This window comes from Diorhabda sublineata, chromosome 6 (genome assembly GCF_026230105.1).
Source record: "Diorhabda sublineata isolate icDioSubl1.1 chromosome 6, icDioSubl1.1, whole genome shotgun sequence".
NCBI lineage: Eukaryota > Metazoa > Arthropoda > Insecta > Coleoptera > Chrysomelidae > Diorhabda > Diorhabda sublineata.
In genome coordinates this window covers 39,331-55,599 of record NC_079479.1, presented here as the reverse complement: position 1 = coordinate 55,599, position 16,269 = coordinate 39,331, and the positions used below count along the sequence as shown (strand labels likewise).

Below are 16,269 nucleotides of genomic sequence, written 5' to 3'. Positions count from 1 at the left end.
AGATATCAACATAAACAGACATGGAAAAGAAAATGGTTAGGAAAGGATGGGAGGCTATAGATGGAAACCCTGCATAATTTACAATATTTATTATCAAAAATTAGATGATATCACAGACTCACTCGTTTGTTAAAATAGTGTCGATTTATTTGTTCTTTCGAAGACTGATAATGTTGCATAATTAATGCCGATGATCACCATACAAAATTTGTAATTGTTGAAACAGTCTACTCTTTATCCATAAATAAAAATCTAATTCGTTAACCAAAACAGTTTCCAGTTTTTGTCTGATTAGTTTTGGTGCAATTAATTTCTTTCGATTATTTTGTAAATCTAGAAAGAAATATCATCAAAAATCACAAAAAATAATAAGTTTCAATGCGAAACCATTATTAGGCAGTTAATATTATTACTTCAATATAGATTTATTCCAAATTACTAATCTGGACCGTTCTTGGATGTGTTAAAACGACTTTTTCGTGCAGTTCTTATAACACTAATTGCTATTATTCAAGTATCAAAACAACTGTCTTGGATATAGTTCACAAACGATGCCAAAGTCGATTGAAACAGAAAAGTTTCTGTGGCTTATCGTACTTGTGCCAAATCTTTCGTATATACATATATGTAATACTTCTATATAGACAATTTCTGTAAGTGGAAGCTGTGCGAAGTACCTGGAACGGGAGAATAGTATATTGTCGGCACCTTAATAGTGGGACATTCCTTCCCATTTAAACTGTCCATATAGAAGTATTACATAATTATATGTAAAAGAATCTTTTAATATCAATAAAGAGAAGGTAGAGAGCTACCAAATTACTAGTAGATACATTAGAATAACCCAACTATTACTTAATTAATAAAGAAGAAACTTTTCGAAAGATATTTTCAGTTAAATTTACAAATGAAAAGGTTTGTGTATAAAATACTTACGAAGGTAATCATTTTGATACAACTTTTGAATTCCCTTGAAAAAGTATGGTATTTTGTGTTCTAATATTTCTAATGTAACGTTAAACTCCTCTAGAACGCCTACAACTGGAAAATATTTTACAACATTGTCTTTGGCTCTTTGCAAAGCCCAATTGTTATCGAGATTCCTAAAAGAAAAAATCTTTTCGGCAAATATATCAGATATTAAAGTTTTAATTCTCACTCTGCGTAACTAAGGTTAATTTTCAACACAATTTCTATAAGTGAAAGGTGTTCCGATTAAGTGAAACAAATAGTGTATCGTTCTCTCTTTTCCCCGAGCGCTTCAGTTAGTTCTGCGCATTTTTTGCGCGCATGAAGCATGCGTAGTATAGATAAAGTGTCTCGAACGAGAGAGAAAATTAGAATTGTCCATATAGGAGTATCACATATATGAAAGAAAACTTACAAACATCGATAATCGTGACCACAGAAATAAGGAACCGATAATTCATAGAGTTGTCCATTATTTATGTTGCAATCGTTTCTTTTACTCATAAAACATTTGTAATTATAATGTTTTTTTGATGACCTGTAATAAATATAAAATTAAAAATAAACGGTAGTAATAAATATAATAAGAATTGGATATAGCTATCATATGTAATAAGGTAGTATCAACTTACCTTAATAATACTCTATCAATTGGATCTCTAATGAAATTTATATAGGTAGGAAATTGTTTGTCAAAAGTTGTGAAATTCAAAAAGAATACATGTTGATCAAAACTGACAGGAACCGCCACCGCTTTTACCGTATCGTATATTTCAGACACCACATTATCCTTAAAATGAAAATACTCAAATTATATCATGATGTCAAAACACTACAAGGTGTGTTGTTCCCGAGGGCTCATTTTCGACTCGTTTTGCGCATGCATCTCTCAAGAGCCAATAAGAATTCGTTCCCAAATGGCGCGTCGTTTTGGGAGCGAATTCGTATTGGCTGATTCCCAGCTGGTGCGCTATAGCACACCTTGTAGTCTTTACATCAAGCTTGAGGCTAATTTATATACAAACATTCATTCAACATTATATGTACGTACCTGTTGTAAATTAGTCAAAACTTTGGTACTTCCACCTTTCAACCTTACGTGTCTATAGTTGTTGTAGCCTTGTAATTTTTGTAAAAGTAAAATTAATATTTCCGATCCACATTTAGGGACGTAGTTCAAAAATAATATGTATTTATTTACTTCATCCATTTTTCCTAATTGCGCCAAAGATTTCGTCACATGTTTTGGGTATACGAATGAAACGGCAATTTCCGTTGTTTTGAAAGTAATTTGTGATAAATCGTTGTCTATTTTTTTGAAAAATAAACATCCGCTTATTATTATAATGAATATTATCAAGTTTAAACATTGTAATTTACGATGGAGGCGCATATTTAGCACTAAAATGTGAAAATCATAACATACAAACAAATTATTTGCTATTAAAATGTTTCAAATTATTTTTGATGCTCGCAATGTATATGGATTCTAATTAAATTACAAGCCTTATCCAAATATTAAGCTAGTTATCAGTAACTGAACATATTTTAAATATTATCTAATAATTATATACCAGCATAAAAAATATTTATAAACTTACCATACAGATTTCTTTTGATTAGCCAACTTTTTAGATAAATAATAATGCACCTACGTACACCGTTAAAGGTTGACTACAATTTAAACTCAGATTTGTATAAAATAAAGGTGAAAGGTAAAAAATCTCTTGAACATCTTGAATGATATTCAAGAGAATCGCGCTATTATGATTACATTGATATTTACTTTCAATCCACTGCATGAAATGTTAACAGTTTAGTTGAAAACATTTAAGCGAAAGTAGGAGTACCTATAATTGACGGATTTAATGCAATACCATGGTTTGATTTTGGTATGCAAGGCAATTTGGTTTTAGTCCAGTCATGAAAAGAATTCTAATTGTTTTGAAGTTTTTACGTAGTACAGGCTTGATATTGTGTCCATAAAATCGTTTACTATTACTAAAATATCTTCGATATAACTTTATATATTATATATAGAAAGCGATTTTGTTGAAAATAAAATAAATTTGTGTTATTGTTGTGATTGAAATTATAGTTATATAACCGTTAAGTAATCCCTAATAGGATTATTATTATTTATGACATTTGATCGTGCTAAAAATTTTCGATATTGTATCTAGTACATATGCAACCAGTATAACATTGCGATAGTATTACATTCTACATTTTTTATATTTATTTCCAAATGCATATTTATTAAATTATATATAGGAAATGATGACGTAAATTATGTTAGAGATATATCATGTTAAAATACAAGAGATAAATATAATTAAAAATTGGGTTAGTTCGTTTTCCAATGTCAGTGAGAAATTTCATCCGATCGAGTTGTAATTGTAAACTATACTCTTTTAATAGTCGCTTAATTTGAAGTAAAACAAATACTACTATTAAATTGTATTTTTATTAACTAATCGATTTTAATCGGGTTTTCGTAATATTTGATTCATATTTATTTCCATCATTTCACTTGTCAACAGAAACCGGCTGATTTCGTAGTTCCTATAGTAATAGTCCACGTGAGCTAGGTTATAAAGAAAATTCTAGTTCAGACGCAGTTTGTTTATTTTGGTTGTTGCGCTTCTACGTTTGTATCTTATCAATTATCATTATTATCAGAAAATTACACAATTAATTAATATTATGTCAGATACTTTCGAACGTTTGCAAGAGTTGAATTTAACTCGTGACGAGGTAAATCGTATCGGAGAAGCATTAAAGAAACCGGAATTCAGAAAGTTACTAAGTGATTACGTGGAAGAAATTCAAGATCCTAAAAATAAAGAACTTTACGAAAAGGAAATTACAGAGTTAGAAAAAGAAAGAGGAAACGATATAACTTTTATTCATCCCAAACCTTGTTACGTTATCAAGACAAGTGTTGACGGAAACCGAAAAGGGTTTGTTAACGTTTGCAGCAACGAATTAGTCGGAAAACCGTCTTCCACACCAACAGTTAAAGGAGGAGAAAAGGGTTTGACGTGGTCATTACCTCATTCTTTGTCACCTCCAAGAGAGGACGTCGATAATAAAAGGCAGCGGTGCCAGGTACTTAATTTAAATATTATTGCTCATGTTATCAATCTTAAAATTGGGGTTCGATAATTTAGTTGAACATTTACCTAGGGACTACATTATATTTTTGAAAGTTTGTAGAATTAACATCTACATTTCTGCTAAATTATATTTTTTATTTAGTCACATCTATATGCAATTAGAAGGTACAAAATATGTAATTGTTGAAAGGCAATAAAAGTGCGAAATAATCTCAAGTGCTATTCCAATAATATTGTGGTACTTTATTTAATTTTATCATATGATACATGTATAATTGAACTTTTTAATCACTTCTGGTACAACTTCTAAATATAAACTCTTGATTTAGTTACAACAGTAGTAAGAATAATTAAATAGGTCAGACTTTGATTGTCAACATTATATACTGTGCCAATTTTTATTTTCTCTTAAATAATGCCTTACCCAATTAAATTTACGTTGCATTTGTGAGGATATTAATTTTGAGTAAAATTGTTTTAGTCGTCATGAATTTACAATTATTGGATTTTTGTGAGTAGGAGACACATTCCGATTGTTATAATTGTTTTGTTTTGTGGAGCATTTCCTAATACTTCTTTTTATTAATTATTTCAGGTATTTGATGTGATTTTTCATCCGGATACACTCCATTTGGCAAATAAAAATAAACCTTTCAGAGATATGGTGAACAAAACGGCGCTGGAAGCTGTTGAAAACAATTTCAATGTAATTCTAGACAAGAAAAATTTGAAATTTCCAAAATTATCTTACAAAGGCATAATTCATTCTAGTGTCATAAGAAAACCCTCAGAAAATATACCTGAACATTCTCCAGAAGAAAGAGAAATATTGAACAAATTATTTGCCGAAGCTGACAAAAATCAACCTGCACCTAAGAAACATAAAAAGCCAAGGAAAACCAGTACCGATGATGAAAAATCCGAGTATACTATTCCAAAGTATTTCATCAAACACAGAAGTCATGTGGAAATGGAGGATTTTACAGAACACAAGGGAGCAAAATTGAATGCCGCTATTCCAAAAGAACTTGTCGTTGATATAATGTTGCCTTTGCTAAAATCATCAGCAGATATTACACTAGATGTTACGGAAAAAACTGTACAACTCGTTAGTGAAAATCCTGCAAAGTACAAACTAAACTTAACTCTGCCTTATCGTGTTAATGATTCTATGGGCAGTGCTAAATTTGATAAAGATAAAAAAAAATTAGTCATTACACTACCCGTAAAACGTAATTCGTCCGCAATTATCGATTTTAGCGATAGTGGAGTTGAAAGTGATCAGTGTTCCCGTGAAACTCCCGAATCCGAAGAAGATATAGCCGATAAACATTCGATTGAAAACAACGAACCGGTTAGTGAGGTGTATCTAGAGAAATCTGTCGATTTCCGGACTAAGTTTTTGGACGAAAGTTTACATTATAATTTACCCGAATTTACTTGTCACCTATTCGAAAATAGTATTGCATTTACTTTGAACGTTAAAAACGTCGACGACAAATCCGTCGATAAAGTATTACTCAAAGGAGGCTCGTGTGTTCACATTAAATTTACAAGTATAGGTTCCAGTTTCTATCCGTCTCATTATTCTTTCTTCGTGAAATTTTCCTCAGAGAAGATCGATGAAGAACAAACATCTATTGAAGTATGGGACAATAATGTTATATTACAGCTACCACTTATTTGTGATAAACCTATCATGTCCTATTTCTATGGATCCAGTGAAAATAACCTGTTGGAAAAATATGTAGAAGAACCCGCTGTTATTAATCAGATCCTTGAAGATATTAAAGAAGAGAAATCGTCCGAAGATTTAATCCAAATTAAAGAACAGGGAAGGGATAAATCAGGTGATTGTTACAATTTAATTGAAATATAATTCCTTTCTTTGTTTCGTTTTCATTTTTCATTATCGATTTAAACTAGAAAAATTTTTCAAAAAATCATAGAAATGAAAATTTCTATATAAAAAAAATATAGAACCTTAAACTTTTGTTAAAAACAATATTAAAACGAATGATAAGTTGTTCGATTTGTTTACAGTTTACAGCTATTGAAATTAATTCTGTTTGTCTTTTCACCCTGTAACTGTTTGATGTTATATTAATGATCAGGACAATAATAAAAAATAAGTGATATTATTAAAAATAAAAAAGTTTTGTATAAATTGGGAAATAATATTACATGTTTACGAATTATTACAGAAGTTGGTGTTATTGATTCTTCAACTCAGGCAAAACATAAACAAGATCAAAATGATGGTATTTTAAATGGGAAACAATCCAAAGCTATCGACATTGTTGGTACGTCTTATGAATCGAGTGGTGATGAATTGAGCTGCAGTAGCTTTAGTCCATCTAAAAATAAGGGTATATTAAAAAGGATATCGTCCAATCGATTTTCAGTCGGTCGTAGTATATCTGAATCGAGTTTAGATAATTATGCATTTTCTTCTTATGAAAATTGTTACACCAGCCTAGATTCTGTTATACCCGAAGATGGTCAAGTATCTTCTTCCGAAAAGAAAACTGTCAGGTTCAATGATGTCGTTATGAGTCAATTATTTAGGTACGTATTGATAAAATGTGTATTATTTTAATTTAATTCGTCGATACATAACAAAAATTATTTTCGCAAACTCATATCAATATTTTTTATTTTCTTTTAGGTCAAATTCCAGTATTTTAGGTCAGAAAAAGAAAAATCAGAGGAAAGCTAGAAATAAAAAGCGGGCAATGGAACGTCGTCACAGCGAAAGCGAAGCATCAGGCGATGAGAAAAAAGAGGGAGATTTAAAGGACTGCGATTTCAAAAAGGACAATTTTAAAAAATACGATAATATTTTTCATTTGGAAGTCGATAATTGAAATTTTTTCTTATTATTGATCGTTTTAAGAATTTGTACATGCAGCAATAATGACGACTTGTGGCTGGTTTTTTTTTAATACATGAATTAAATGTTTCACCCTATATATATATTTTGCTTTTGTTCGTTTTGGATTTGGATTCGTGGAAAGTACAAAAAAAATTACAAAAAAAAATAATTGCATGTTATTCATATTTATATATTATGTTAAATTGATGTTACTCACTGATTTCATTGAATATTCCAATTTTATACATTTAGATCATCAGTAAAAGTGTTGAAATGTTTTTTTCTGTTATTTTTTTCATTCCACTATTTTATTAAATAACATAGAGCCTTTATTCCACTCCATTCAATTTCGTGCTTTCTTTTTACTCACTCCTGTATACAATTATCTAACAAATCTCTTTTTTTTTTGATCGATTCTTTTTATGATACCAAAATATATGAGTTTCAAATATTTTAAAAACAAATTTTCACGATAATTTAATAATTTTAGAATCAAAATATAAATAAAATTCCTACTTAGCTGTTTCGAAATAAATTTATGAATTTTATTTTGTTTAGAATAACTAATCAGACCAAAAGTCTGCAGTTTCAAAGAATAATTATAAACATTAGTTGTAGTTACTTCAATGGTTTCCTATTAGAATAAAAGAAGAAGAAAAAACTCTAAATAATAGTAATATTACTCACTGTCAAACGTATACTAATTAGAAAAACCCATGGGAGAAAATCTCTCCCAATTATTTGAAAAGTTTTGTTGAAATATTAGTTAAAATGAATGTTTTTATAATTAGGGATCATCCTGTATATACGGCCACGTCACGATTATACCTCATGCAGTTTTCGTTAATAAAGAATTTCAAAACACAATTTTTTTTGTTAGGTAAGGTTTGGGTTAAGAGAGATTCCGAAAATCACATCAGTTTTCGAATTTGAGTAACGTTTTTCGTGAAAATCCAATTTTTTCCTCTTAATTCACCCATCTCCATTTTCCCAACAAGACACAAACTTTCCTCTCTACTATACAGTGAAAACTGTGAGCAAAGTGTGGTTCGGGCATTGTCGCACAGAGGACGAACGTGTTTTGTAGCGCCTGTCATATTCGCAACCCGTTATACGACTCATAGATAAAATAATATATTTTATTGATAAGAAACCTCAAAACATTTACTTATTCTATGATTTAACGATTTTGTCGCTGTCTACCGAGCGACGCCGGAAACTATTAATTGACTTTTTCCTGCTTATACAACAACCAGTTCTAAGCATTGTGTATAATTGGTTGCCTCTCCTTAAGGGTGAGACTAAATCAATTATATACAAATTTGATATTTCTAAAAATAACTATCTAATCACATCAGAAAAAGGAAAGTATCGAAAAAAAACAACGTGGTATCATGTAGTTTCTCATGAAGATTCCGAAAATCACATCAGTTTTCGAATTTGAGCAATGGTTTTCGTGAAAATTTAATTTTCTTGTTTGATTTTTACTGGAAGTGTTTTTGTAGCGCCTGTCATATCCGCAACCAGTTATACGACTCGCTTTTAATTCTCAATTCTCGATCACCAAGTTTCACATTTTCCATTTGGAGATCTAATTGTACGGCATCGCCATCTTTGAAATTGACATAGCTAAATCCTTTTCCCATACTGGTACGAGGGTCTCTGACAATTCTAACAGCTGATTCTATCAAACCATAAGGTTCAAATAATTTCCATAACTACTTTTCAACAGCACATTAGATCTCAAAGGAATAATAAATATAATTAATACTTATTGAATATTCAAAAATATGTATGACATTAATAAAACTTAGAGAAATTCAAATTTCCAACAAATATTGCCTTGCACATCTTTTTTGTTGTAGATCTACACAAACGAACCCACAAATTGAAAATATTACTATTTTGTTGAATCGCATTTTGAGCATCTTCTTGTTTGACAAATCTGTAAAAAATGAAGGTAAAAAATCCCAATACTAATGAGAAAATATTAAAGTAATCAATAATAAAATTTAATATGAATTTCCATTAGTTACCTATGTTGAATCTGTTAATTAATAAATTTAGATAGCATTTGAAATAATATATCTGATTTGGAAATTATATATTACCTTATAAAATAAAAGTTAGATACATACTCTTTATATCAGGATGAAATTCTTTTTTGATGGCAGCCACTTTTTTGGGTATTTTTGGATCACAAGGGTATAACTTTAAACCTTAATGTCTCCTCAATTGGTCCATATTTATATTTTTAAAACACTTTTGATATTTTTCTTTTTACAATCTATAGAAACATTTCACTATAAACTATACTATTTACAACACTGTTTGTTAATAATTTATATTTCTTTGCCTTCTTTATTTTCAGACTACATTCTAAACTATCTTTTCCATTTACTTGTTCTTCTTCACCATTAACTGATCCATTTAAATGACTGCTAGCTGATAATTTTGTTTTCTTTATTTTTTTTTGTACTTGGTTCTCTAGTATCCTTATACTTATTTATCAACTGTGCTGCCATCCATCTTTTGTTTTCAAAATAGATTCTGAGCTACTCACTTCATTATCGTGTTAATCTATATTATTTTTACTAGTTGATAAGCATTTTTTTCTTCAGATTAGTGTTTGCTTCCTCGTTTACTTGTTTGATATCCAGCTTTCTACCCTTACCTTGTTTCTTTTCGTTTAGTTTGACTGAAATTCTTTTGACTTTAATTTTATCATCAGTGTTATTAATTCAGCTATACTTCTTACAGTATAATTCATCACAAAATATGTAATTATTTTAAGTTTACACAAGAGAAAATATAAACAGAGAGACGTTAACTTTTTGAACTAAGCAATTCTTCTTTTTTCTTCAATATTAAATTCTTCTTTTTCGATCGGATATATAGTCTTCTTTTTTATTAAACATCGAATATTAATTAACCTCAATGGAATAATAAACTAAATATAAATGAAATTATTTCAAATATTAAGATTTGCAGGGGAGAATTCAATATTTTGGAGCTATCTCCATTAAATATGTTTAATTTTCGAATAGAACAAGATTATATTAAGGTTAGGTTCATTTTTGGAATTAGGGATTGTTATTGGGTTATAACAATAACTGTTCTATTTATGATTTATAACTATAATTTTAATTCTTGTATTATTCATCATTAACACTAAATTCGTTGTAGTACATGTGAATCATATTTTTGATATCTATGTGAACATAATTTGATTATATTTTCATGATATTTTAACGGAAAGGAAAAGCAATGCTGAAAATCGGACTAAGATATTTTTTATATGGGAAATTTGAAGATTTGCACTCAAAACGTGTCTACAAATTTGTCATTATTATTTGATAGAATGTATAATAAAAAACGTTGATGGGGTCAGTTGCAAGTAAAACATTAAATTTACCAGGTATTAAATAAATTATTTAATTACATTCAAATTAGGATAACGATCATTCTGCAGGTTAAAGTTTATTCTGGAACAGCACATCTAAAGGACCTAAAGCAACTGTTTCAGGCAAATTAAAGTTATTAATCAAGTTATGGAAGGCACTTCAATATTACCATCAATGAATATGAAGTCTGAGAAGTCTCGGCTAGATCCACCTTGAATTGTAATACATTTGAAAACAAATATGAAACTTGAGCTGACAACTCTTAAATTGAAAAAAAAAAGGTGAATATGTATCTGAATGTCTCAAATTTCATCAATATATTACTTTTCTAATTTATTCGATGTTGCATTGAACTTTGAAAAATTCTTTTTGTATATTTATATATTTGGCAATCGTTTTATTATAGTTAGAATAATAAATCTCCATGTATTTGGTACAAATGAAAACAGAACTGCTTAAAGCAAAGATGTATTCTAGATTTGCTTTTTTATCAATAAATTTCTTATGCAAGTTATCAGTTTTATTATATTTCAACTGCTGTCATGAATGCTTTTGAACTCTTAAAAGCCTGTTTAAATTTTTGTCCTTTATCAATTTCAGATTTGAAGAGCACATTATTGCCTCCAATATAAAAGCAGCCAATGTTCCTGTATGAAAGTGTTATCAAAGATAAGGATGGAAAGGGTCAATTTCATTACTATTCAATATCCTGATGTTTCTTTTGTTGAAAAAATAAATAAAGTATTAAAAATGAATACACCAAACCAAGTGACATTTATGTTGGTTGGAATATCATTTTAATATAGAATAAAAGTTCCAAAACTGTAGCATCTTATTAGTAGTTTTACATAAATGAAAGTAAGTGTGTTAATAATTGGAAAATTATTCCAACAGTTTAATCAACTATTAAATTATCAGGAGTTAAAACATGGTGGAATGTGAGTATGGATTAGATTTTCTGATTCATTTAGTATCAAACTGAAAACAAAATTTCGAAATGGAAGATGCCGTTTGTGCAATTTATGGGAGTTACATCTTTGTGCATTGCTTACTTGTGATGGACTGTTATGGATTTCACTCGAATGAAATCAACATATATTTGTTAGAGTGCAGCCTTGATTTGGATCCAATAGAGCAGCACCTCTGGGATGTTGTAAAAATATTAGTTTTGTATCTTTATCCTTTTCCAACGAGCCTCCTGAAGTTGGAGGTTCTTATTTTCTTTTCAAGGGGAAAACATCACTTAAACAACCATCTAAAACTCAATAATCCTTTTAGAACAAATACAAATCACGTTACTAAAGTCAATTTTTTTTGAAAATAAGAAATTTTTTTATTTTTATAATTTTATTTAATGGTCAAATCTTGTATAATTCTGAAAGTTTAATTTAAAATGAATGTTTTGTGTGTGATTACCTTTGATCATATCACACGAATGGATAATTTTAAAGTACCGAAAAAGATGAAAAAGATATCGAGAGAGGGGTAAAGAGAAAAAAGAAAGAACAATGAAGAAATGGGGATAGAAGAGGTGAAGAAAGGTATAAGAAAGTTTAGGAGGAAGAGGCATATGTCAGGATCAAATGGCGAAAAGCGGTCTGTTTTATATTATATATTATATATGACTATTCGAAATATAGGTTTTCATTGCAACCTAGAAAAGGAAAAACTTCATTAATATTTGTATAGTTAGTCAAATTAAGTACTTATAATTTTACCATCTTTAAACATTATTATTGAAGTAATGAACGCTCTGTATAATTAGTATCCAATCAAGATTTATACTCAAAGATCGTACAATTAAACCTCATTTTGGAAAATTTTCTCAATTACTCAAGGATTTTTATAATCTGTATGAATTCCTTTTCACTGATTAGTAATTTTAGCCATCATAGGTTCAGAAAAACAATGGTTATTCTATAAGAAATTGTTATGATGTTTGTAGAGTGTTTATAATTCAATATTTTTAATGGTTTACAATGGATTCTGGTGTGTTTATTTTAGAAATCTTTCATTTATATTATATTCTGTTATTGACCATTATTAGACCCTTTTTTTGTTGAAAGTATACTTGGGTTGATATTCATATTTGAAAAACAACACGTGCGGTGCAGTTTAGGAACCTTTTTTATCTTTTTGTAGAATAGTTTGTTTACATTATATCGAGGGTTTAATACCGATAACGAAAAATGATCGTGCAGCCCCTTCTTGGATGCCTTTGTCTTTGTTCTAAGAATTGTTTGTTTCAAATATTTTTTTTTTATATTTATGAGATTACGTTCAACAGAATTCTTATAGAGATAAGGACCACCGTACACTATGAGAAATTTTAAAATCACAGTATTCTACATAAATAATTGATAGTAATAACAATACTTGTTGAGGATTTTCTATCGATAACGAAAATTGACCGTGCAGCCCCTTTTTAGATGCCTTTATCTTTGTTGGAAGAATTTCTTATTTATTTCACATTTCGAATTTATTTTTGATATTTATCAGAAAAATAACGTTTAATAGAATATTTTCTGATATCTTTGTCTAATTTGGGGATGAGGACCACCCTACATTATGGGAAGTTTTAAAATCCAGAATTCTCGATATCAAGATAACAAAAATGTTTTGATTTGGTCTTTATACATATGCAGCTAATTTTTTGGAACTTGAAATAAATTTCAGTGACATTGTTTCAAATTCTACGATTCTTAATTAATATAAAAATTTTAATGTACCTGTAATAACTAATGAAAGTACTAATTCGAAAAACGAAGTTATGTCGTAAAACATTAAAAGTATTCCCAAAAGAAAATTACTATTATTTGCTGTCCATAACCTCTACTTATATAGTCATTTAATAATATTAAGTTATTGTGAATTGTAATAATTAAATCTATGCCATATTTTATTGTATGTATTATATCTATTATCACTAATTATTTAAATCTTTCTTAGAAATATTATTAAAAATATATCTTTCTTTATATTGCTTTATTTATTTTCTCTTTGAAAATACCATTTTATTCAATATGTAAATTATATAACAAAATATGTAATATTTAATTACTTATTATTTAATAAATCAAAACTTTACATCTTCTCAGTTCATTGACCCCTTTCGAATTGTTTGTGAATGTCTAGACTTGTTTTTGACTTGCGCACTGTGAATGTTGAAGTCACAAGCTTTAAACAATGCATTTAATTATTTAGGTAATGAAACTTTGACAGTATTACAAATTCGGGCAGACATATTTGATGCTAAATTTTCTATTTGTAAAATTTCGTGTAATTTTGTTTTCGATTGTGAAGTGAGGACTATTTTCTTATTGATATAGGTAAAATATAATTCTCTTTATGTAAAAATTAACGAGATTTGTCCAATTAAAGTTTCCAGGAAAATGAACGATTTCAGTGTATTACATGTCGGCCATCTTTGTAGGTCGACGCAATTATTGTTCACGCCAAATCTTTTCAACTGTAATGTGTTTTTTCATATAAAAATATATATAGATATTAATATTAAAATACCTTATTTCGATTGTAGTACAAAATAGTTATTATTAGATAAATAAAATACAGAGATACCCGGATCTGTTTAATAACGACAAAAAAATCTTTCGATATCTAGTTTTAAAAATGTGACTAATGTTGAAAATTTTTATTGGAAACTTTGGAAATTTTCAGTATATCGATAGAAAATAGTTTTTATTTTAAAATTTTCGTGAAACGGATTGGTGTTCGTATTCGTGGCGTGTTTACAATAATCCGATAAAGAATTTTCCGTGTTTTAATACAATATTGTGTGGTGAAAATCATGGATACCCGGAAAATTCTTAACTACCAAGATGGTGAACTGGTGAGTGATTTTTTGTCTTATTTTTTTGATTTTAAATTTACCTCCTAAAATATTTCTTGTCATTTGGTCTCAGATTATGGAGTGAAAACTATTTTCTTTTATATATCGGTAATATTTAATTACTTATTATTTAATAAATCAAAACGTTATATCATCAAGTTCGTTAACCCCTTTTGAATCCTTTGTGAATGTCTAGACTTTTTTTTGACTGTGATTGTTGACGTTAATAACTTTAAACAATGCATTTAATTATTTAAATAATGAAATTTTGATATTGTTACTAATTCGGATTTACAGGGCGACGAGAAACTTTGGAATAGTTGAAAATAATGATTGTCATTTTTACTAGAAGTAATCTCGAAACAAAAATTCTTGTATATTTCAGCATTGAACTTCTAATTATTGTCCATACAAGGACACTCTGTATTCAAAGAGTGGTGAATTTCGGTTTCATCTATATTTAATAGAAAATCTTTCTCTTTTGAGTATATTCAAAATTATAAAACAAGTTGTCAAGTATCCAGACATGGCAATATCAAAATTCATTTTTCTTAAAACTTGTAAATAAATTAGTTTATATTATTTCATATTAATACTTTGTAAAAAATGTCGTAGGTTACTATAGTTATAGTGCATTACTCCTTTTCAAAAAAATATTCTCACATCTGTGAACCAGATGTTTTATTGCTGTAGTAGTAGGTAAAGATATGGATTTTTCCAATAAGACCCTTTCAAAATGTATAGATAACACAATAATAAAGTAATAAATATTATGGGTTCGGACAGTTTTACAATTTATACAGAGTTGGCCAAAAGAATATAGTTCACTATCATATTTGGCAGGATTGATTATCAAATTTTGATACTAATATTTTTACCGTCTCTCCAAAATAATATAAGTCTCAAAAATTCTTCTCTAATTTATAATTGTTTTCTTGGTAAACACAAACTTGGAAAAACAATATGATAATTAATCAAGTTTCGAGGATTCACAAACTGGGGATCTTTTGTGTCGTTTAATAAAGCATCTTCTTCTTCCATTCAAATCCAATTTAGATAAAATCGTTGATTATATTATTGCAGCTCTGTTACAAAGTGGGCGTGTTTATTTTGGAGGAAATAGAGATAATTTTTTTTAATACCATCATCATTTTGCATTAGTACGGAATCAATTATTTGTACTCACTTTTGATTTACTGAAAACAATATAGAAATAATCTCAAATCATTCTGTAAGATAAATACACGGAGAAAATATGACTTTTCAATGGAACAGTTACTGTTAGAAATAATCTCTTCCTTTGATAAACTTTTTGTCATCACCCCTTCATTTGTTTAGAATCGCTTTTCACATTTTATAGACAAAAAATTCTTTTTTCTTCTTATTAATCGAATAATTAAAGCATTTTTCTTCATATTTGTATAAAAATTGATTGATTCTAAAATAATAATTTAATTTTCTTACGAATTTTCAACAAAGTTGATTGTTATTTTCATTTCATTTAATAGACATCGTAGTATTTATTCTCCAAAGTGCTTAAATGTGCAGATTCTAATAAGTATATAAAAAATTTCAAATGCAGATCGATAGTAATTGGAAAAATAATATAAAAGCCAACAAAGTACGATAACTACAAAACATTACTTTTGAAGAAACTGTACCACAGAAAACTTCAGGGTTTCAAATATTTCAATTATGTTATGTTTATTTTAGATATACTTTAGGGACTATTATTACACCCTTTTTTTGTTAAAAGTATCCTTTATTTATTTTTCTACATTGGTTATCGAAAATTTACAAGAGGTATAATATATTTGAAAAACAACACGTGCGGTGCAGTTTAGGAACCTTTTTTATCTGTTTGTAGAATAGTTTGTTTACATTATATCGAGGGTTTAATACCGATAAAGAAAAATGACCGTGCAGCCCCTTCTTGGATGCCTTTGTCTTGGAGATAAGGACCACCCTACACTATGAGAAACTTTAAAATCACAATATTCTAGATTCACACTCGTAATAATACCAAAATAACTATACATGTTGAGGGTTTAA

At 28.6% G+C, this 16,269-nt stretch overlaps 2 protein-coding genes and 1 long non-coding RNA gene across 4 annotated transcripts; 2 read left to right on the top strand and 1 right to left on the bottom strand.

Moving 5' to 3' along the window:
- Positions 1 to 73: 73 nt before the first annotated feature.
- Positions 74 to 2,894, bottom strand: LOC130445086 (uronyl 2-sulfotransferase-like). The gene is made up of 7 exons (XM_056780585.1): positions 2,847 to 2,894; positions 2,571 to 2,643; positions 2,021 to 2,277; positions 1,602 to 1,759; positions 1,385 to 1,507; positions 937 to 1,103; positions 74 to 333 (listed from the first exon to the last, which is right to left on the bottom strand). The coding sequence occupies exons 1-7, from the start codon at positions 2,892 to 2,894 to the stop codon at positions 182 to 184; spliced, it is 978 nt and encodes a 325-aa protein (XP_056636563.1). The 3' UTR covers positions 74 to 181.
- Positions 2,895 to 3,318: 424 nt separating this feature from the next.
- On the top strand, positions 3,319 to 7,827 carry LOC130445337 (protein kintoun). 2 transcript variants are annotated; one of them, XM_056780913.1, is made up of 4 exons: positions 3,319 to 4,080; positions 4,684 to 5,938; positions 6,293 to 6,656; positions 6,757 to 7,827. In XM_056780913.1, exons 1-4 carry the CDS (start codon positions 3,676 to 3,678, stop codon positions 6,953 to 6,955), a joined length of 2,223 nt encoding a protein of 740 aa, XP_056636891.1. In that variant the 5' UTR covers positions 3,319 to 3,675; the 3' UTR covers positions 6,956 to 7,827. The 2 variants fall into 2 exon arrangements, with proteins under 2 accessions (XP_056636891.1, XP_056636892.1); XM_056780914.1 differs by having other exon boundaries at positions 3,414 to 4,080; positions 6,296 to 6,656; positions 6,757 to 7,242.
- Positions 7,828 to 9,889: 2,062 nt separating this feature from the next.
- LOC130445627 (uncharacterized) lies at positions 9,890 to 11,078 on the top strand. Its single transcript, XR_008910072.1, has 4 exons — positions 9,890 to 10,027; positions 10,223 to 10,381; positions 10,436 to 10,648; positions 10,968 to 11,078. It is a non-coding gene; the product is annotated as an uncharacterized LOC130445627 (long non-coding RNA).
- Positions 11,079 to 16,269: the final 5,191 nt, after the last annotated feature.

What these genes read in the sequence shown, in the direction of transcription:
- LOC130445337 (XM_056780913.1), top strand. Translation starts at nt 3,676, where the DNA reads ATGTCAGATACTTTCGAACGTTTGCAAGAGTTGAATTTAACTCGTGAC. An exon ending in ATAAAAGGCAGCGGTGCCAG is followed by an intron (nt 4,081 to 4,683) that starts GTACTTAATTTA and finishes TAATTATTTCAG; the next exon opens with GTATTTGATGTGATTTTTCA. An exon ending in GTTATGAGTCAATTATTTAG is followed by an intron (nt 6,657 to 6,756) that starts GTACGTATTGAT and finishes ATTTTCTTTTAG; the next exon opens with GTCAAATTCCAGTATTTTAG.
- LOC130445086 (XM_056780585.1), bottom strand. Translation starts at nt 2,894, where the DNA reads ATGACTGGACTAAAACCAAATTGCCTTGCATACCAAAATCAAACCATG. An exon ending in TTTTGACTAATTTACAACAG is followed by an intron (nt 1,760 to 2,020) that starts GTACGTACATAT and finishes TTTCATTTTAAG; the next exon opens with GATAATGTGGTGTCTGAAAT. An exon ending in GTATCAAAATGATTACCTTC is followed by an intron (nt 334 to 936) that starts GTAAGTATTTTA and finishes ATTTCTTTCTAG; the next exon opens with ATTTACAAAATAATCGAAAG.